General features: G+C 39.1%; 1 protein-coding gene across 6 annotated transcripts in view; it reads left to right on the top strand.

Moving 5' to 3' along the window:
* YTHDC1 (YTH N6-methyladenosine RNA binding protein C1) overlaps positions 1-22,731 on the top strand; it is a 67,096-nt gene that overhangs the window by 27,816 nt on the left and 16,549 nt on the right. For 4 of the 6 annotated variants that reach the window (XM_089679573.1, XM_089679571.1, XM_089679575.1 and 1 more), the window contains 7 exons: positions 4,930-5,019; positions 5,583-5,636; positions 9,475-9,569; positions 10,092-10,200; positions 10,325-10,442; positions 10,596-10,680; positions 19,434-19,600. In XM_089679573.1, coding sequence (XP_089535699.1) covers positions 4,930-5,019; positions 5,583-5,636; positions 9,475-9,569; positions 10,092-10,200; positions 10,325-10,442; positions 10,596-10,680; positions 19,434-19,600 — 718 coding nt within the window. The remainder of the gene's footprint in view (positions 1-4,929; positions 5,020-5,582; positions 5,637-9,474; positions 9,570-10,091; positions 10,201-10,324; positions 10,443-10,595; positions 10,681-19,433; positions 19,601-22,731) is intronic. The other 2 variants (XM_089679572.1, XM_089679576.1) reach the window with 1 other exon arrangement.

Below are 22,731 nucleotides of genomic sequence, written 5' to 3'. Positions count from 1 at the left end.
TACATAAAGGTAGTGCAGTATTGCATATAGTGACACAGAAATCCCTTTTTTATGATTAAAATTTGTCAATAGGATTACATACAACCGGTCGATTTTGAGAGTTTTTTCACTGATGGTAAGGTAACTGGTAATCCAACAGAAACATTTGCTATTATATAGGTACATCTTGTGCCAGTTAAACAGGAATCCGCATCAGATACTGGTAAAAAGAAAAAAACAAACACTTTTTTTGGTATATCATGCGTAGGTATTCAGCTCTACAATACTAGAATTTGATATTTCTGATTTGTTCTAAGCCAGTATATGTAAAATGGTTTGTTCCGCATGCATATAATTAAAATCACACAAGTTCTATGTTTGGTAACTGGAAAATTGCATATTGCATGACCAGCATTTGTTTTGCATTGGTAGAATTACGTCAGTGTAGTTGCTGTAAGCAACACACACCATTGAAGTCCCTATTAAGGTTCTATTCAGTCTGCACTGGCAGGACAGGTTTCAGTGAATTTCCAGTGTTCATATATGGTAACCGTGTAAACGAGCATTGAAGGCAAAATACCAGAAGATGCTGTATGTTGGATTTTCTGCTGTTTTGCAAAAAGAAACCTAGTTTCCCTGCAGTCTTAAATGTGGCTACATTCATTTTAAAATGTTACCTTTGCAGACAAAGTACATTGTGCAAACAAAGCAAAAGTGCGTTTATTAAAATGAAAAACTCAGAAGGCAGTTTGTCAAGAACTTTCTAATTTCGTATTTTATGTTTCTTAAAGTGATAGTAAACTTTGCTTTTTAACTTGTTCTTACGAGTAAGCCTATAATGAGACTTCTCTGTAGGTACAGTGAATGTCTCCTGAACATGTGGTGTTTAGAATATATATATATATAAAAAAAAACATTTTTTCTTTTATTTCTGAAGTTTGCTACCTCCTTTTTAAAGGATGCGTATTTTTCCCACCAGGTCCTCACCCCGGTCTCAGTAGAATAATAAAAGTAGGTTACTGTATGCTTCATGGTTTTATTTTAGCCTGCATGGCCTGCCCAGAGCCAATGTGCTCTGTTCCTGCCAAATTCCCTGCATAGTGCCTAGTGCATGTGCCGGAGTGATGACAGGGAGCTATTGAAAGTAGTAGCCTATTGGTGCATATGCTGAAATGCAAATGGTAACTACCAGGATTGGTTGTTCATTTTTTGCTCATTATAACCCTAGCACATGTACTGGACTTTATTCGGAATAGAGTGGCAGAACCAGAGCATGATATGCAGTTGCATTGGGTAAGTCATGCAGTCCAAGGAATACCATACACTTTACAAACTGACTATACAATCAACTTTTTAGATTTACTTGAACTATGTAATATGAGGACCTAGCCAATATATCTAATGTGTACACACACTCCATGCCACTTCGCTATCCTTGGCACTGGCTAAGCTTATAGCTTCAGTAAAAACCACATCATAATATGCAGGACTCATAAAGTGAATCTATGACTTAGTTTGACAAAGTGAATCTTTGAGCAGTATAAAGTAGAGTAGATTATGGTGTCTCCACGCCAGTAGTGGTCATGCACATTTGGACAAATCGAAGGAAATGCATAGGCTGTCATTGCTGTGCTTGTTGGTAGTTTCAACACTTTTATGCTAATCGTCTGGTTTCAGTAAATGGAGCCAGGACTTCTAGCTACATGTGTTCTAGGCTATGAAGTACTGAAGCTATTAAATCAGCATGACAGTTGGAAAGCTATAGTCTTTTTGGGCGGCAGCAGTGAATCCTTTGTATCTTTCGTGGGCCTGTCACCAACTTAAAAATTACAGGTAAAAGCACAAAATAAGCAAGTTCTGTAAAGGCATGTTAATAAAACATCATGTAAAGAAACAAAAAACACTGCAAGTAATCAATGTACCTTTAAACTTGATAGAAAATGTAACTACAACCTAAAGAGTCAGTTCTCCAGCACAGCCCCCTCCTTACATGCACGTCATATCCCTTTCCTCTCGGAATGTCTAATTGCTGTCTGTGCTGGCCCAGCACCTCTCTACATGATCTTTTTGTAGATGCAAGGGGAAGACTGAAGGGCAACAATAGTGTTCCTTGAGTGACATCTTTGAGTTTGCTCGGTCTGTTGATATCGCATCCAAAATGACAGTCTCATGGATTTTTGGATGTATAATTAGGGGGACCTTTTTACAGGTACATTACATGAATAATATAGCCTAATTGTATGTTTCTGTATCATACACTTGAGTCTACAGGGTATCTCCATCTCCATTATAGAAGTCTGATACCACCTTGAGGTGATTGGACACTGGGGAAAAATAGACAGGAAGTTCTCCTTCTTAGGCTTAACCCCTACCCAAGATAACTTCAGATTTTTTGCTAGTGTTTTTTATTCCTGGGTATCCCTGTTATAGGGTACCTGGATGACTTGCTTCTGAGAGAGCAATCCGCTTCACTTTGGGAGACCAATGTGTCTCTCATGGTAAGCACTTTGGAACGGTTCATATGAGTTCTGAAACAGAAGTCTGCCCTGAGGTTAGAATAAATGGGTCTGACACTGGATACCGCCCAAGGGAGAGTGATCCTCCCTCTGGACAAATGTCTTGCACTGAGAACGCAGGTGGACTTACAGCACTGTCAGATCACTTGGTTTGCTTTTGTGTGAGGTTTCTGGGAAAGATGCTTGCCTTTTTTCAAAGCAGTGCCCTTTTCCCAGTTTCCAACTTGCTCCAGGAGAATGTCCTGATGGCATGGTTTCTCTAGTGCTGTTACTCCCCTGTAGAAGACTGTTTTTGGACTGGTGCAGGGGTGTGGAAATTTTTGAAAAAACTACTTGACCAGGGACTAAATTGGGGCCCCAATCTACTTGTCCCTCATGACAATCTACTTGTTCTGATCAAAAACCAAAAATTTTTTTTTAACCAAAACCATATTTAAAGGTGCTTTAAGGAATGTATGAGGCTTTTAAAAACAAATGGGCTTTATGACGACTTAAATGTTTTTAACATTTTACTGTTTATCTCTTCACCTTCTTGCCTGTCTCCAGCACCGCAACCGGGGGGAATTAGGGAGGAGAGAGACAAGACTTCGCAGTGTAATGAGCACAGATTTGGGTGCTTATCAGGAAAGGGGAGTGTCGAGTTTATCCTTCATCCCTTTTGCTGTCAGAGCTTTTTTATTTATTGATTTATTTTTGCACACATTTAAAAAATCATTTAAGGCCTGAAGATTACGCACAACCCCCAAACATGATATATTTTCTGAAATCGGAGACCCTAGAGAATAAAATAACGGTAGCTCCAATTTTTTTATGCCACATGATATCACAATGGTCTAGGAAATGCAAAATGTCAGTAAATACTTGGGTCAATTTTAGGGCTCAAAAATGTTTTGGAGTGAGATTTCTAACATTTTGATTTAGTTGTTTGGGGCCTGTTGGATTGTGTCCCTCCCCTCATATTCGGTGCTTTGGGACATCCTTATTGTAATGGAGAAGAAGGTACCCTGTGTCCTGTAATGTACAATAAAGAAAATTGGGTTTCTGGTATATTTGTAAAATCTTCAAGTACACCACAGGGATTCCACCCCTCTACCTTTTGTGGCTTGCTACAAAACTGATGCCCTGTCCAATGGGGAGAAGTTATGCCTGGGAGGGAACTTCTGTCTTTTTTTTTTTTTTTTTTTTCCCCAGTGTGCAGTCACCCTAGGTTCACATCTGTGTGGTTGGTGCTGCTGCGGATCTGCACGAAAATCCATGCAGCTGCACCACCCACACAGAGAAATGCAGACCCGCGGGCGGGTGCCATTAGTTCTAATGGCACACCACCCGCACTGGAAAACGCAACCGTACTGGGAACCGAGGTTCCCGTGCGGGCTCCGTTTTTCAAAGAAGTGCAGGGACTTCTTCCCTGTGTGGCACGGGAGTCCATTTAAATGAATGGGCTCTCGTGCCCGTGTTAAACACGGCTGCATATATGTGAACCGGGGGTCACCGGAAGATGGCGGCATATCCTATCATAATGGATATGAAGGCACCCTGTTTTCTGTGAGGTACTCCAAGAAAACTGCCAGACCTCACTCTGGCCTTGTGTTGTGGTAGAAAGGTATAATATAAAACTTCTGTGCCAGTAATACATCGGTGCATTTTTATTTTTTCTAAACCTAGATCTGGATTTCACATGGCAGCTAATGCTTAACTGCTTGTGGTGTATTCAGTAATTGTTCACCACCTTTGTACGTTTTAGCACCTTACAATTTATGCAACTCTCAGTTGTGTATTTGTCTAGCCATGTAATTGTAACACAAGGGCTAACATGGAAATGGGTTAAATTGGTTTTGGTAGTTAATGCTTCCTGTTAGATGTCTAAAACCTTCTTTCATCTTGTGCTGCTGATACTTCAGCACAGTGATGGTTACATGTATGTGGGAATTGGTGCAGCCGTATAATAAGGTTTTGGGGTCTCTGGTAACTTGACTTTTTTTTTTTTTTTTTTTTTTATTAGCAAAAAAAATTGAATGATTTGTTCTAGAAATTGGTTTTACTTTTAATATGTTTACAGTGCTGTTTTCAGATGCTTTTTTTGAGATTTGTGTTTTTTTTTTTTGTTTTTTTTTTAAGGTCTATTTGTGCACTTTCCAGTTGATAACTAGAGACTTTCTTGCCTAAAAATTTCAGTTCAATTTGTACAATACATATTTGAAGTCTCTCTATTTTGCTGCTTCTTGTGTGCGTTAGTTGAATTGTGTATAGTGCAAGCACCGTGACATGTATTTCAGCAGTGTAGTTGCTAGATCTTAGGAATCTGGATTCTGATTATGAACTTTCTTGTGTTGTGTTTTGATGGATGGCTAGAAAACCAGCCAGATTAGAGTTTCTGTTGGAGCACTCAGAGACCCCCTGCCTTTCTTACATTATTTTTTCACATATTTTCTAGATGAGAAAAAGGAGGAAAGGAAAAGGGCTAGAGGTATTTCTCCAATTGTGTTTGATAGAAGTGGAAGTTCTGCATCAGACTCTTATGCAGGTATTCTTTCCTTTCTTAGACACTTGTTCTGATTTCTTCCACACAAGGGAATTTAAACTTGAGGTGAGCTTTTGAAGCTCATCACTGGCATATGCAACTGCAGACAAAAATGGAGAGGGGGGAAATGGCAAGTGACATTTTTACTTCACCGCCATTTGTTCTATTGTAACATGTAATAATGCATCTCTAGAGTCTCCAAGAATTTGGTTGGGAAGGCTTGTTCATAGTACACTTTTGGCTAAGAATGTTTTATCAATACATCTTTGAGTGCCAGTCTGGTACTTTGCAGTGTTCTAGAGAAAAAAAAATTGCAGTAATGACATGGCATATGAAACCCATTAGGGATTCCATCTTTGTAGCATGTTAAACGTTGATTCAGCCATATTGGGTTGATCGTTTTTCTGCATCTTGTTGCTCAGCTTTTGAACGTAGCAGTACTAAAGAAGCCTCATTTTGTTAACGTTTTATCTGGAATAAGACTGATAAAAAAACAAATAGTTGTATTGAAAATGTATTTATCTGAAGGCACAATCTGAATGCATGTACTTTTTGACTAAATGCAGGTTCAGAAAAGAAGCATGAAAAATTACCCTCTTCTGTTCGTGATGTTCGAAAAGGTATCCTTTCAATTTTTTTTCCCTTTCTTTTCATCTTTTTCCCCTCAAATTTGTCTGTATTATTCAATATGATTTCATTATAAGTGAACTTATCCATATCTCTCTAAACAAAACTAACCTAGAAGCCCTCCCCCCTCCCTTCCAGCTGCTTGGTTACATAAGTATGACAGTCACAGCAGTTCCTCCCTTTACTTATCCCACATGGAAATCATCTTTAACACTGTCATACACTTGAATAGTGCTGTACTCAGAGACTGTAGACACAATGTATGGCCCTGGGGACTCATTGCACAAGCATCCTAAAGAATGTAAGCAGTAGAGACTGTCATAATGATGTTATTAACTAGTTGGGTTAGGGATTCTAGGTTAGTTTAGAATAGCGATAAGGAGGGTGGAGTAGTAAATTGAGAAAAAAAAAAAAAAAAAAAAAATATATATATATATATATATATATATATATATATATATATATATATATATATATATATATATATATATATATATATATATATATATATATATATGGGCATTTATCCTTTCCGCGGAAATAATGGTAACTTTTTTTTTTTAATACATTTTACTTTTTGGCCCTCACTTGGAAGAAATTGCCCCTTGCTTTCTGCTGTGTTTTTAGGACAGGAAGTAAGGGGAAATCTACCCAACAGACAAACTTTTAAAGAGAAGTACAGTCAAAAATAATTTGCAGAGCAGAGAGCTGTTATTGACAGTCACCAGCTCATGGAGCACAGAGAACTGAGCGATCATCGGTCTTTGATGGCTCAGTTCTCAGCCTTCGAGCTGGTGGGAGACAGATGCAGCATCAGACCGATGCTGCATCCACCTAAGTAAGTATGATTTCTTAAAAAAAAAAAAAAAATCTTAATATTTAGTCTTTGCATATTTTAAAGGGACTCTAATGCTTTTCTAAGGTTATTTGCATTGAAGTTAAACTTGATATACTCTATCCATATGCAAAATTCTCTACTTGTCTGCCTAGTACCTTAACATTTGTGAGTGGGTTGCTGCAAATTTACTCTGCTGAGTGTTCTCTCTAGTGTCTCCACTTCAGATTTGTGTTAGTGTGTTCAGTGCAAACAGAAGACATCTGAGGTATAGGCAATGACTCTAGGAATTACACCTTTACAAACAAAATTGTGGAAGAGCAAGCATTTTAAATGTTCTAGTCTTATCAATTATAACTACAAATATGAGCTCACTGAAAATAAACCTTTTAAAGTAGGAATGCACCCATGCCTATTAGAGTATGAGTACCGATAATTGTACTTGCTAATACCAATTACCAATGCCTTTTTGGTGTGATTAAAGCACATGCAAAATGAAGGGGCTCAAATCAAACTAAAGAAGCGCATGTGATTTGAGCAGATATGTGTTGCAATTCCTGTCTGAATCACATGCGGCTTCTTGCACTGCCGTATGAACCCAGACTGAAGTCAATATAACGAGCAATGCATTCCTGTTCAAATCATGTGCGATTCTTTGTAGTGCGATTTGAGCAAATTTACTTTGTGCTCAAATCGCACCCCAAAGGTATCGGAGCATTTGCACGAGTACAAGTACTCGTGCAAATGCTTAGTATCGGCACCGATACCGGTATAATATGCTGTAATGACCATAGATTACCAATTTGCTGGTAAGTTTTACTGGTATTTTTGGTCCAAAACGGCAGCATGAAACTTCTTGGAAAATGTCACTGTGTACTTTTTGGTAGCTTGGTTAGCTGGTTTTTGCTTAAGTTTTTAAAAATGTGCTATAAAGCTGATTACAGACCCTCGTGGTTATTGTATGGATCCATTTCACTTTTGTATTTGACTTGCAGTCATATGCACAAAATCATGTTAATGACCTTTTTCCTTGTGTCTGAAAATAATAATTTAAAATGAAATCAATAAGGCCTAGGTAACTGATGACTGACAACACAGATATGAGTACAGTGCAGTTTAGATCTATTTGGCTTGTGCTGTACGTTTTTTACATTGACTGTCCTATGCTCCATTTTTTTCATTGTATTCAATTTATACAGAAAATTTATACAGAAAATATATCCTTATCAGTTGAAGCACTTTTGACATCTTAGCTGAAAGTACTAAATATGGAATTTTTAAAGCTGTGTATGGCAGCATTAATGCAGTTGTAAGATTTTAGACCTAAGATCTTTAGGTAAAAGTGCTGTGCAAGACTGATTTTATTATGTGATTTATTTTGTTCTGAAAGCCTGAATGGGGAGTTCTGTAAAGTGCTTCATTCTTTCAGAATATTTGATCATGAGTGATTCATGGAATGTTGATTAATTTTTCCATTAGAGTTAAGTAGTGTCTACATAGTGAGCTGTGTGCATGAAGTCATTTGTGCTCAAACACTGTAAGCTTCTGTAGGTTTTTGTTAACCACTTCCCACCCAGCCTATAGTAACATGACGGCTGGGCGGGACTCTTTGTCAATCCGGGAGTGTGTCATATGAAGTCCTTGCCGGATTGCACCTTCCGCAGGGCCGCACTGTTGCAAGACCTGTCACTGGCCGTGTACCTCTGACACAGCCGAAGGCAGATCTGTGTACTGGCCCTGTTGCCAGTACCATGTGACCTGCTGTGATCAATCACAGCAGGTCACATGACAGTTGCAAACAATGGATGGCTTCCTTTCATGCTGTCCATTGTGTACAAGTGTGTCTAGCTGTGAATGGTCAGTTATCTCGTGCACAGGCTGAGCCAATCACAGCCCATCTGTGTCATGTGATTAGCTGTGGCTAATCACAAAGACCTGAATGAATCAATTTCATTCAGTTAAATGCTAGCTTATAGCAAAGAAATTATTTGCAATAAGCAATCAAATTGTGTGTGTGTGTGTGGGGGGGGGGGTACTGATCACTTCCTCAAAGTAGTACAATGTTACTATGGTAACATTATATTTTGATCATAGTGTAATATGAAAAAAATCTTGAAATTGAAAAAAAATTAAAAAAAATTTTCGTACTGTCACCCGTGTCCCTGATCACCGCCACACCAGTTATGATGGCACTGCACTGGTGACAGTATGTGGGGAAAAATAAATTGTGAAAATGTAATTTCGTCATTGACAAAAAAATTACAACTTCAAAATACTCGCCATGCCTCTTATGAAATACGTAGGACTGTCTACGTTGCAAAAATGGGTCATTTGGGGGATATCTGTACTCTTCTGACACTTTTGGGCCTCAAGAAATTAGATTGGCTGTCAGTACTTCAGGATTGATCAATTTTCAGATCTATACCATAGTTTGTGAACTCTATAACTTTCCTACAGACTAAATAATACTGATTAGGGTTATTTTCACCAAAGAAATGTAGCAGAATACATCTAAATTTTATGAAGAACAATTATTTATTTGCAAACTTTAACAAAGTGTTTTTTGTTTTTGTTCTTTTTTTCTTTTTTTTTCTTTGATTTAGCAAAAATAGAAACCCCAGTAGTGATTAAATACCATCAAAAGAAAGCTCTGTTGTGTGAACGAAATGATAAAATTTTAGTTTGGGTGTAGTGTTGCATGACTGCGCAATTGTCATTCAAAGTGTGAGAGCACTGAAACCTGAACATTGGCCTGGGTAGGAAGGGGTTAAAGGTGCCCGGTATTGAAGTGGTTAATGGATTTATATGGTTTTTGGTACATTTGTTTGTTTGTTTTGTTTGTTGATGTATACGTTCCAGAAAATTGGGTACAGAAACAAATGGTAAACCTGTCTTAGGTTATGTACTTTCACATCATTTATCATTGGCTACCTGCATGCTCATATATATCTGTGTGTTAGGCAAAAGATTCTTCACACTTGTATTTTATTTTATAGAACGAATCAACAAAATTCGGTACATTTTGCAGGATGCACGGTTTTTCCTTATAAAGAGCAACAATCATGAAAATGTATCCTTGGCTAAAGCAAAGGTAAGATTAGTAACTGTTGCTTTTTAGCAGACAACTGTACTTTGACCCTCCGTTTAAATGAACCTCTGTGTGGGAGATATTACATGACTCTGCATTATGCATTATATAAGGAGTAAATGGTAAGCTATTCAATTTGTTTATAACTAGCTAGGTAGGGCACAGTGGGATGTATAATTTACTAAGGTGTACCATAACGTGCTTAAATGCTCATGAAAATATTGTGCATTGATACGCTTACATGCATTTTCATGTGCCCCAATATCTGCTGTGTTGTGTGTTGTACCCGAATTGCCTTTGTACTTTTTAACATGCGTGCATTGTGGAAATTGCATAAATGCTGTACTTTTCCGCACCACATATCACTGCTGTGCACGTTTTCTTGAATGTTTTCCATTAGCATTATCAACCTTTGTAACATAAGTAGTTTTCGCATTTTACTACAGGTAATGTTGGCGTTCGTATCATAATGTTTAGTACAGTTTTATGTGTTTTCACATACTATTACACGTTCTTTTTATACAGGGTGTTTGGTCAACTTTACCAGTAAACGAGAAAAAGCTCAACACCGCTTTTAGATCTTCACGGAGTGTTATTTTGGTTTTCTCTGTTAGAGAGAGTGGAAAATTTCAGGGTAAGTAGATAATTTTATTAGGGAAGTGTTTTACTCTTTTTTTTTTTTTTTTTTCATTGTTAGGTTTTTTGTTTTTTTTAACTCCTCTGTAGCAAATAACTAAACTGTTGTATTTTATTTTAAGGATTTGCACGGCTGTCATCTGAATCTCATCATGGTGGATCACCCATACACTGGGTCCTTCCAGCAGGAATGAGTGCAAAGATGCTTGGAGGAGTATTCAAAATAGATTGGATTTGCAGGTAAGCTGACTTGGTATTGGACACCAATATTCTCCAAATACCCACTCTCACAGCACTGCATGATTTTTTTATTTTTTTTTTTGTGTTGTGTTTTTAAGATCACTGTCTCTTGTTTAATGTTTAACCATTTTATTTCTATTTCTCATTGAATAGGCGAGAATTGCCATTTACTAAATCTGCTCATCTTAATAATGCATGGAATGAAATGAAGCCAGTGAAGATTGGACGTGATGGTCAGGTTAGATCGATTTCTCTTGTTCCAGCCGAAGTCTTGGAGTTTCTACTTTTTCTCTGCTGTTTCCTGGTTTTTAGGTGTTATATTGTACAGACATTAGCTCACAAAGGCTGCAGCTCTTGATCGTTTCAATTTTAAAAGCCAGTGGCATAATCTACAACCTAAATCTGAAACCAGCCAATTAGAATGCTGGAACCTAGCATAGTCAAGGAATTTCTCAAATCTAGTACCCAAGACAAATGCAGGTCATTGATTCTAAGTTGACGTTGCGCTCAGCTATTCATATTTGTTTCCTAATATGTTGTGTGCTACACTTTCAGTGCTTATACCGGTATGATCCCAACTGCAGGCCTCACCCCGATATCCTTTTTTTTTTTCCTTTTTTGACCCGGTGGTCGGTTTTCTTGTAATAGCAAATTGGAGCAGCTACCAAGCTACTTGATTGCTATTACAAACAGCGTGAGCGGACGTCCCCCCTCCTGCCTCCTTTTGCAGGAGACCAGAGCGTCCAGTCAACACATCCACCGGCTGGCTGGACAGACAAACCATATTAAAAATATGGACAGCGCTAATGTAAATGTCAAGAAAAAATATATAAATAATATATCAGATGGTAACAATATACTGGAAAGAGCAGCTATCCCATCCTTGAGGACAAGGTGCAATTTGAAACAATCACTTGAGACAGCGCTCCTCAAACATAATATACCTCTTAATGTGTGAACCAAACACATTTATATTCGTGCAAAAAATAGCTCCTGGAGGACATTGGATGACGAAACGCGTAGGTGGGGCCTCAGGAGGTGACATTATCACATATGGGTGAGCTGCCAATGTCTAATTGGGATCGAAGCAAACCTATGATTATCATTGTGTGCAATATATGCTAGTGTTGGCTCTGACACTGTTCAATGTGAGTGGATTTGAAGCTTTTTTTTTTTTTTTTATAAGCGATACAAAACTGGTTTGTTTTTTGGAAAAAAAAAATTTGGACTAGTAATCATTAGGAATGCTAGACATCTTTTTGTTACCATTCGGCTTTTCCGGTCCTTCATATTCTGGAATGAGACTGTGTAGATTTTTTCCAGGTTCAAACTATCATTTGTTTTGCTGCGAGGAGCAGGTATGTATCCAGTTTCTAGAATATGTAAGTAAATAACAGCCAATCAAGCGTCTTTGGTAATGCTAAAGTCGAATAGGAGACCAAAAACTCTGGACTAAAAAGCTACGAATTTAGCGCCGTCCCACCAGGCAATCCAGGCTGGTACCTTCAAAAGAGAACCTTTTTATATGCTCATTAAAAAATTCAAGCATTTAAAAGATAAGGTCACCTTTTGTGACAAGGTACATTTTAAATGTAATTAAGGCTGATTTCATAGGTCAGGTGCAGTGCATGCATCTTTTCTTCGTGTTTTGTAGTTGGCTATAAATTATTTTAAACTGCTTTTATTGACACATTCATCATCAGTAAATATTTTCAAGTAAATGAAGAGTTCAAGTACATTTCAGCAATAGGGACTCGTTTCGTTCCCGAGCCGGGGCTTTGTGTGTCTATTGACACACACTGCTTGGCTTAGCGGTTTCCCAGCTCCCTCTTCATGGTATGATGCTTCATTGTACTGTGAGCAGAGAACAGTGCTGGAGTGAGATTGGGCTCACGTGAGTATTTGGGGGTGGGGAGAGGGGAGCTGATCCCAGAAGGTTTTTTACCTTAGTGCTGAGAATGCATTAAAATAAAAAAAAAAAAAAAAAAAAAAAAACCTTCTCCCTTTACAACTATTTCAAGATATTAGGAAGCCAGCAGGGGGACTATCTAGCTATCATGTTCTGCTTATTACTAGAAAATTACGTTTGGGTGGAACTCTCCCATTCCTAATCCTTTTTTTGTTTTTTACTTTTTTTTTTTTTTTCTTCATGTGCGCTTATTTTTGGCACGCTTGCTGAAGATGAAAGTCATGTTTTTAGGTGCTCAACCTCTCATGATGTATTATACAGTAAAGGTGTCAATAAACTGCTTTAGCAAGATCATGATTGTAGAGGTACTGCTTTATGTGAGCATAAAATTAGAGGCGCTAAACAGGCCTGTAGCTATTTGGTGTTGAACACTCTAAGGCAGGGGTGGGCAACTGTGGCCCTCCAGCTGTTGGTGAACTACAAGTCTCATCATGCCTCTGCCTTTGGTAGTCATGCTTGTAACTGTCAGTTTTGCAATGCCTCATGGGACTTGTAGTTCTACAACAGCTGGAGGACCACAGTTGCCCACCCCTGATCTAAGGTAATTTGACAGATTGCTCAATTTTGATTTTTAGAATATTGCTTTATTCAGTGTTAAAAGTAAGTAAATCTGGTTTTGCATATTTTAAGTGAACCTTACCCTAGAGCAGTGGTTCTCAACCTTCCTAATGCCGTGACCCTTTAATACAGTTCCTCATGTTGTGGTGACCCCCAACCATAAAATTATTTACCCAGTAATTATAATTCATGAGTGTCGTTTTACCTCCAATACTGCTGCTTTCAACACAGTAGCTGCTTTCAACACAGTAGCTGCTTTCTACACAGTAGCTGCTCTTTACACATCGGAAATATGTGTTTTCTGATGGTCTTAGGGGACCCCTGTGAAAGGGTCGTTCGACCCCCAAAGGGGTCACGACCCACAGGTTGAGAACCACTGCCCTAGACTATCCACACAAAAGCATTTACATGCTTTATTCCCAAATAACATCTGGGAGCTACTTTAAAAGCCAACTGTCTGATTTCTGCTAGAAGTGTGTGTAAAAGCTGGCAGTGGCAGCGAAAACAATTAATTCACCTCTGGACAGTTTGGAGTGTACAGAAATTCAAGGATTGAAATATTTGGTTTCCATGTACTCAATTGTTTTTTGTGTGCAGTCTGATATTTAAAGTGTTACTAAACCCCAGTAAAGCACTAACACGCAGCCCCTAGTAAAACGGCACACAGTTAACCCTTTGATCGTCCCATATGTTAACCTCTTCCTGCCCAGTGTCATTGCTTTTTAGTAGCACTGAGCACGGTATTGGTATAGATGAATCAGAGTGACTTGCGAGCCACAGGTGTGATAATTACTAGAGGATCGCAAACATGAAACACGTAACTACAACTGTGTTAGAAATATCTACAAATATATGTTGCGCTCCTAAATACTTCTCAATAAATAATTAAATTATTACCATTAAATTAATTCAAATTATGATACAAATAACTAATAAAAGTGTATAAATACCAAAAAATATTTAGATAATTTCAACTAATCAATCTCCTCCAAATAAATATCAAAATAATTCCACATAAAATACTCCTCTGAAAAAATATTTTGCCAAGTGCTCATAAATCATTAGTGGCATGATGTACTTACTAATACCCTCAACTTCATTTATATTCATAATACCCTCATTTAATATAACAAAAATAATAAACCAACTAATAACACTCAACTAAAACGCATTTAAATGATCCCCATAAACAAAAATAACCAAATGCTCATAAATAACTAGTAGTGATTAGTATGAATCCAAACATCATCAAAATAATAGTCCCATTGAATAAACAATTGTTTGTATATAGTGACTTGGTGCTTGTTGTTCCTCAATTTGTGGCTTTTGGGAATCCTTCAAATAGTGAAGATGTGCGCTCACCTCCTTTGATGCCTGCAATTAGGCTATACACGCTTTCGGTTCACTTTCCCTGGAACCTGCTGGACATATACTTTTGCTGGTAAAATTGGGAGATCCTTCCTTTAGGAGTAATGGATGTATCCTCTGGTGGCTGATTATCCCCTCAGGGATTACACACTCCTTTTGTTATCTCAGACCTCTTAATTATCCTCTCCTTGTGTTACTCCGCATGCAGGAAGAAATAGAGGACATAGTGCTTTACCTTTTTAAAACTTTTTTATTCCCACCATCCAAGTATTAAACTCACATTAGACAAGTTTAAATAACGCAATATCCCATTGGAAATCCTCTGCTGGCCTCTGATAGCTATCACAACCCCCTGATGAAGCCACGTGATTGGAGGCGTAACGCGTAGGGGAGGGGCTACGTCATCACTCGGAGAGGAGCTGCACAACACGATAGACGGCAGGTGTATGACTCAGAGGCCAGCAGAGGATTTCCAATGGGATATTGCGTTATTTAAACTTGTCTAATGTGAGTTTAATACTTGGATGGTGGGAATTCCTGGGGGGGGGGGGGGGGGGGGGGAGGTCATAAATTTCATTTGGGTGCAGCACTGCACAATTGTCAAAGTCACAACGCAAAAAAATGGCCTGGTCAGGAAGGGGGGGGGGGGGAAATTCTCTAGAGGGCAAGTGGTTAAAGCATGTAGGAGGAGTTCTCTAGGAGGATGGAAATCCCCTGACTTGTCTGGACAGTGCTGATTGGTCCTGTGCTGATCACATGCACTCTCCCAAGAAAAAGAAATCCCCTCTAGCAATACACACTAAACTGAGCATGTACAGAAGGGCACAGTTCAGTCTGACTTATCAGCGTGGGCATTTGAACAAGAGGAGGGGCAGAGAAGAAAAAATCAGCCTTTTTACACAATGCGGAGGATTAACCCCTTAGGTTCCACAGTGAGTATAACAGCCTGCTGTACTGCATATACAGACTGATTTTACTGTTGTGGGTTTAGCAACTCTTAAACTGATTTACCCCTCCTTCCCTCCCGACCAGGCCATTTTTTGAGAAAAACAATATTTTTGACTTTTTGCTATTAAACATGTCCAGTAAAAACAAATTTCATCAAATTTAGCCCAAAATATATTCTATGTCTTTGCTAAAACAAAATCCCAATATGTGTAAATTGGTTTACGTAAAAGTTATAGCATTTACAAATGGCGGTATAGATACTGGATTTTTCTTTTTTTTTTTTTTTGTTAACTAGTGATGGTGGCGATCAGCGACTTCTAGTGGGATTGCGGTGGGCATTCTGACACTGGGGGGAACTGACTTGGTGTCGCTGACATCCCCATTGACACCAATACAGTTATCAGTGCTAACATAAAGCACTCACACTGTACTAATGGCACTCGGCAGGAAGGGGTTAACATGTGGGGCTATCAAAGGGTTAACACTGCTATTTCACAGTAAGCTGTGTCTCCTTTCACCTGTAAGCACGCTGTTTTGTATGGCTCTGCTATGTATTTGTTATAGGGCGGCGGGAAAGCTGTTAAAGAATGTTTGGTAATACTGCTTTTTAGTGTTTTGGACACTGGAAAACAAATTAAAAATAAACACCACAATGCACAATGGTGTATAATCCCCCCCCCCCCCCCCAACCACTCCCAGTATGCCTGAGCTTTTTTTTTTTTTTTTTTTTTTTTTTGAGGATGGATGCCTTTTCTCTGCTAGCTATTTTTTTCTTCAGTGGTTCCAAGGGCTGCAAGCTAGAATTCACTCAGTCCTCTATTGGTTCATGTCTTTAAACCTGCTTCTGTCACAACACAGACTAGCGGATCTCTCTGCAGCTGTTTCACTGTAGTCTGTCCCATGTACCTGTGGTAGAACAGTTCCAGGTTTTCTGCTCCAAACAGTTCCCAAACCAAAATGGGGGCCTCTGCCCGATTTTGGACCTCAAGGTTCTAAATGTTTTATTATGGTCCCGAAATTCCGCATGGAATCAAACAAGTCTGTCAATAGCCTCTTCTCTTCAGGAAGACTTTTTGGCCTCCACAGACATGAAGGATGCTTACTTGTTCAGGAGTCATCTGATAGTCTGCCTCAAGAGAAGCTACTTTCACCTAGTTGCAGTCCACACACCTACAACTCAACATTCCTTCATCATGAGAAGTCAGTTCATTCTTCGGACAGAATGATTTGTCTGACACACAAACCAGGAATCCAGTTCTGGAGGTAGTGAAATCCTTTTGTTTTGATTTCTTAGGAGATCCTCACAATGCTGGACATCCTGACTGTAAGGTCACCCAATCAGGATTCATTGGGATAACACCATAACAGTGGAGTGCAGCAATCATTAGGTAGGAACCCTCATGCTCCAGCCTTGTCTCCCATTTTCTTTCCCTGGCATGAACAAGTTTTCCCCTGCCAGAAGGCCTGGACCCAAAGAAATGGTCCCTACGTCCATATCTGTGGTTCAAGCAGTGCCGTGGATAAGGAGGTACCACCAGTCCTCCTGTACGGGGCCCAGGCAGCTGGGTGAATCGGATGTGGGCAAGGAGGGTGATTGGCACGGAGGGGGTGCAAATACTGTAAACAATCCCCTGTATAGCTCTCCCTGCAGCAGCTGAAAGCCAGCTACTTCTGTCCCTCCTGCTGTTTTTCAGCTGCTGCAGAGAGAGCCCCCTCCTTTTTTTTTTTTTTTTTCCTAACAGCAGCTCTGGGTTCAAGAACCTGTTACAGGTATAGGAGCTGGATACCTTCTGGCTTCTCAGTGCAGAGTGCTGCTGGTGGAAGCACTGGATGCTCTGGTGTTTCTGTAGGACTAGTACAGCCTGATACATACCTTTCCTCCCCTGTACCTCATTCCTTGCTGCTCTGCAGGATTGAAATGGGAGCTGCATTCTGGTGATCTTCATGGCATTGGACTGGTCCTTGTCAGACCATTTGGATCTTCTGTCCCAGGCACTAGTCTACTATCCTGCTTCATGGTCGCTGGCTGTAACTGTTTACTTGGAACAGGGGCATCTCTGAATTGGTGATTCACACATTGCTGAAGAAAATTCACCTTGGAACGAATCCTGGACCTACTGTAATCAGGCCTGGTTAAACATTTGGTTCTGATTCACTGTTGGATTCTGGCAGTTTGTCTTGTTCCAGAAACTGCTAGCTTCCCACTCTTGAGTAAGGCTTGCGCTCGCCTGTCACTCTGTGGAATCTGACATTGGTTCTCTTGTTACTTCTAAAACCTTCTTTTGCAAGACAGGGATATTCCCCTTTGTGCTCTGCTAGGCATGTATCAGAGCTGGGGACTTTGTTGTGTAGTGTACTTTTTCTTGCCTTACATGGGGACAAGGTGATATTAAGGCCTAGAGCCTTGCTGTGGTAACTTCGGCCTCTCAGCTTATTCTGAACATGGTTCTTCTATCCATCTGATCAGCTCTTTGTCATCTCTTTAACACAAGTTCAACCTCTGTGATCATGCTCTAGGTACGGATTTTCCACAAAATTCTTCTTTCTTAGGACTAGTAGGGGGTGATATACTGGGCTGTTCACTTGGTGGTTTTTTTTTTTTTTTTGTCTGTCTAAATCCTTTTTGTGACATTAAAACCCTACAAGCTTGACATTCCTGTATCCCTCCATAAACTCTGAGGACCGTCTTTTGACGGTAAGTACAAAAAGCTGTCCTGTCATTCCTTCTGCTGTGATTGTTCTATTCCAAGGCAGGTTTTCTTGGTAGGAGAGTGTTTTTTGTTTTTTTTTTTTTGTTTTTTTTTTTCTGATATTTTAGATGGTTTAGTAAGGTTATAAAATGTGTTTTTATAGTGATATTAAAAGCATGCTTTCTGGAATATACTGTACAAGTTAAGTGTTTTCTCCTATGTTTAGTTTACTGGTTCCTTTATTACAGGAACTTATATAGCGCGGTCAATTTACACAGTGCTTTACATATATATTGTACATTCATATCAGTCCCTAACCCTCAAGGGGCATATAATCTTCTACATTCATTTGTACACTCTTGTGGCATTTGCCCTAATGGCCTTGGTTCTCGGAATAATGGTATATTCTTACCTGAGGTTCCATGAAATATTAAAGCGGAGTTCTACTCGACCTATCAAAAAAATAAGTCAGCAGCTACAAAAACTGTATAGTTGCTACAAAAACTGTAGCTGCTGACTTAAAAAAAAAGAAAAAAAAGCCACTTACCTGTCCCTCGGTCCCATGGTGTGTCCCTCGCAGCTCGTTTTGCCGGCCATCCTGTATTCCAGGAGGCCAGCATCTTCAGTGTGGGCACCCGGCTGTGATAGCTTGCGGCTTCACAGCTGGGTACCCACTGCGCATGCGTGAGTAGCGCTGTGCTTCGTGAATGGTCCTGTAGTCTTCTGGGACCTGTCACGTATCCCAAAAGACTACAGGGAGGGAGGGCACCTTCCGATCACCTAGGCAATCGGACCGAAAGTGGGAGTGGGTACCTGTCAAATTCGGGTATGGGGAGTGGGTGATTAGTCCTTTAAAGCGGAACTTCAACTTTTGGGTGGAGCTCCGCTTTAACTCTTATGGAGCCATATTTTTTTAAAAATGTGTAATGGTAGAAAAGTGGGCTGCTAGTATTTCAGTATTTGCCTCCCGACTATACAATTTAATTACCAGTATATCAATTTTCAGCAAGTGGAATTTAACTTCTGATCTCCACACTTGTTCCTGGTCAGTAACTCGGAGTATTTAAACCATGCATATCAAAAGAAGTTTGGGGGGTGGCCATTGCTGACTTCCAGAGAATGCCAGTCGTCTGACTGTGTTTTGGTTTTAATACTTTTGAATCACAGATCAGGAATACGCATACAAAATATATCCATGTGACAGCCAGGGACTAATCTTCTCAAAAAGTAAGTTCATTTGAAAAAGGTTGGTAATTTCAAGTTGAGCACGTATCATTTATGGTCGGTTTCCACTTTTGAACTGGAGAGTAAGCAGTTTACAATATGCAGAGATTGTAAACTTTATCTCCTATGCAAAAAAAAACAAAAACCTAAAATGTGGTTTTCTCTATTGGTAATTGCTTGAATAATTATATCTGTATGTTTGCTTTTCTCACTTGAACTTATGTTTGTTTTCAGGAAATTGAACCAGAATGCGGGACCCAGCTATGTCTTCTATTCCCAGCGGATGAAAGCATTGACTTGTATCAAGTCATTCACAAAATGAGACACAAGAGAAGAATGCAATCACAGCCCCGATCGCGAGGCCGTCCCTCTCGTCGTGAGACAACAAGAGATGTGGGAAGGTTAGAAACATTCTTTGGACTGATAGTAGGCACTTGTGCTGGAGTAACATGATGGACGCCACAGCACATTGCGATGCCAGTGATGAAGAGAAAAATCCTCACATCAAGCTGCAGGGAAGAGTTTGTGGCTTCATTGAGGATTTCATTTTGATCCCATTCCTTCTGCCCCTTCCACAGTCCACTCCCCCAGTCCCACTTTGCATTCTGTTTGTCAAGTGCCAGCAGAGGAGGTTACCACTACAGGGAAAAGTCATTGAAGAGCAGCAACGTTAGACTAGTATAGACTAGATCAATTCAGCAACCTTGCAGATTGTAGCCAGAATAATGATTGAGGAATTTAATCTTTTAACCTATTACAGAAAGAATGTTTAATTTCTTGTGAAAAGCCTTTTCTTTCAGGTAAAACCCTGGATATCCCCTATCAGATATGGGACTTTTAAAATGGATCAATAATGGTGTTGCAGAAGATGCCACCTCCTCTTGGGGAGATAAAGCTTTAAAAAAAAAAAAGTTGCTTTGTTTTCAAGAGGAGCCTTGTTGGGACTATTTCCATATGGCTTCACCATGATGTGTTTAGAAGCAGATTGAAAAATGGGCTCTATAAATATCCCCACAGTGAATACATCTTGCTGAGCTCCTGAAACCGGTTTAGGTATGGAAAGGGGAGCAAATTTCACTTGGAGACCCGGCAACATACCAGAAAGTGTGGCTGTTGCTGTGTCTGTACATCCCTTCCAGAGATGCTGGCAATACCTGTGGACTGTAAATGTTGTAGTGGATCGACATGATTATTTCTCCCTGCTTTATGAACTTAACATCATGTTCCAGGAAAAAGAGGGTGTTACTTGGTTTCAGAGTTGGAGAAGGCTTTCAAAGAACTGATGCTTAAAAGTCCTTCAACCAACCACCCTTCCCTTGTATAGGCTAATTGCATTAAGTAATGCTAACAGGTTTCTTCTAAGGACTGGATATGTTGGTTTAAAGGGATGCACCTGTGGGTGTTTGTGTCAGATAGAAAGCCAGCTCCAGTTTCCCTATTCATGTCAACTTAAAAGGACACAATTAGGTAGGCGGAAACCTGACAGAGCCCCCTATTTCAGTTCTTTTCCATTTTAATTTTTTTTTTTCAAAATTTTTTTGCGTTTTATATGGACTGAACTCAACGAAGTTGAGGTTTCCTTTACACTAATGAGCCTTAACAAGTGACCTATTTTACGCCAGTTTTGCAATGGACTGCAAAATGTATTGTAACAGCACTACACCTTCTCATGTCCACCTTGTATGTGTACGGGTTACAGCTTAAAATCCTTAGTGGACTACTGTATGAACTGTTGCTATATTTTATACCGGTCATAAATGCACTCTACAAGAAAGCGGTATGTTCCCTCTTTACACCAGCTTTTCTTTTTTTGATCATTTGGTTGGTTTTTGCTGTATGTGCAACTGATATGATTCTTGTTCAGAAAATAACAAATCTCTAGGCCTTTTAGTGTGGGGCTGATTAACACGAGGTATTACATATACAGAAAGGACTTTAATTGGTTATGCTCATGCTTGAGCTGGGTATCCTTAAGATTTAAGCTAATGAATGCTGTTAATTGACACACAAATTATGTAGAATTTTATGCTCTAGCAGTTCCAATTAGAATCTGTTGGGCCTTAGTAACATCTAAAAGTAATAGTTATAAGTGTAAAACTCATGGCTCCTAGTGATTTAATTGCTAATACTAGTCATTTATTATGCAAACTCATGCCACAGATACAGTATTTTCATTACCAGTAAATAGTCTACCAGGGTTACAACTTCCACTTAGGGCATAAGGATGCTGTTAGAATCAGGCATTTGATGCATTTTTGATCTGCATGTACTGCAAACAGTTGTAAATCCCAGGGTGCATAGTTCTGGGTTTGTGGCGGGTTTGCTTCATTTAAGTGCATATAACCTTAAATTGACGAAAGTGACGTTCACTTTTAGATATGTTTAGGATTGAGATTAAGATTTTGCAGTGAATATGTACTGCATGTTCAGCTGCTTTCAGCAGAATATGCTTTTCTAAAACTGGTTATGCCATATTTATTGTATGTAACCAAGACCAGTGCCTCATTTGTTTTAAAAGTTGGCTTTATCTGCACATTTGTCCTTTTTTTTTTTTTCTTTTTTTTTTTTTTTTTTTTTTTTTAAGTATGTCTAAAGCCTAAACTTTTTGTTGTGTAGAGTAGGTAGTGGTTAAAACTCCTGTCAATGTCTTTATTTTGCTGCCTGTATCTCATTGGGGTTTCTCTTTGTCTCAAAGCTTAACAGAAAGTAAGATATACTCTTTTAGCATAAATGAGTTTTGTCACCTGAACAATTGTTTTCATTGGAACACAATGCCACCTGTTTACTTAACCACTTGCCGTCCTCCTTATAGCAGCTTTACTGCTAAAGGCTGGACATTCTGTGCAAAATCACATGTATGTATGTATATGCATATATTTATATATTGTGTGATTTTTGTATTTCCGCCACGCCTGCCACCAGAGCACCACTTCTGCTGTTATTGGACACGGCAGAAGCTGTTCAACAGGTGGCGGCCAATAGATGAGCATCGGCACCTGTTGATCGCCGAGGAGACTGACAGAACACAGCTCTGCTTGTGTAAAAAAGGCAGAGCTGTGTTATGTCAAAAGCGATCTGCTAGATTTTATTCAGGGAATAAAATCTAATGAATTGCCTAGTAAAAACGGCACACTGTACAGACAAAAACACTGGCCAGGCACGTAATTAACCCTTTGATCACCCTAGATGGTTAACTCCTTTCTAGCCAGCGTCATTACTACAATGACAGTCCCGCTTGAAGTCTCTGATCACTGCCATTACGTGTGTGTGTGTGTGTGTGTGTGTGTGTGTGTATACATATATGGTTTGCAATATATATATATATATTGCAAACCATCGTACGCTTATTGTGGTGTTTTTTGTTTTGTTTTTTTTTTTACTAAAAATATGTAGCAGAATACATTCTGCCCCAAATTTATGAAGAATTTTTTTTCTTTTTTGCTTTTATTGGATATGTTTTATAGCAGAAAGTGACATTTAAAAAAAAAAAAAATTTTTATGTTGGTGGTTTTTCATTTGTAGTGTACAAAAA

The sequence above is a fragment of the Staurois parvus genome, unplaced genomic scaffold (genome assembly GCF_062004578.1).
Source record: "Staurois parvus isolate SC_StPar_1 unplaced genomic scaffold, SC_StPar_1.0 ptg000227l, whole genome shotgun sequence".
Lineage (NCBI taxonomy): Eukaryota > Metazoa > Chordata > Amphibia > Anura > Ranidae > Staurois > Staurois parvus.
Note: the sequence above shows the minus strand (reverse complement) of the source record. Positions and strands in the feature narration are given on the sequence as shown.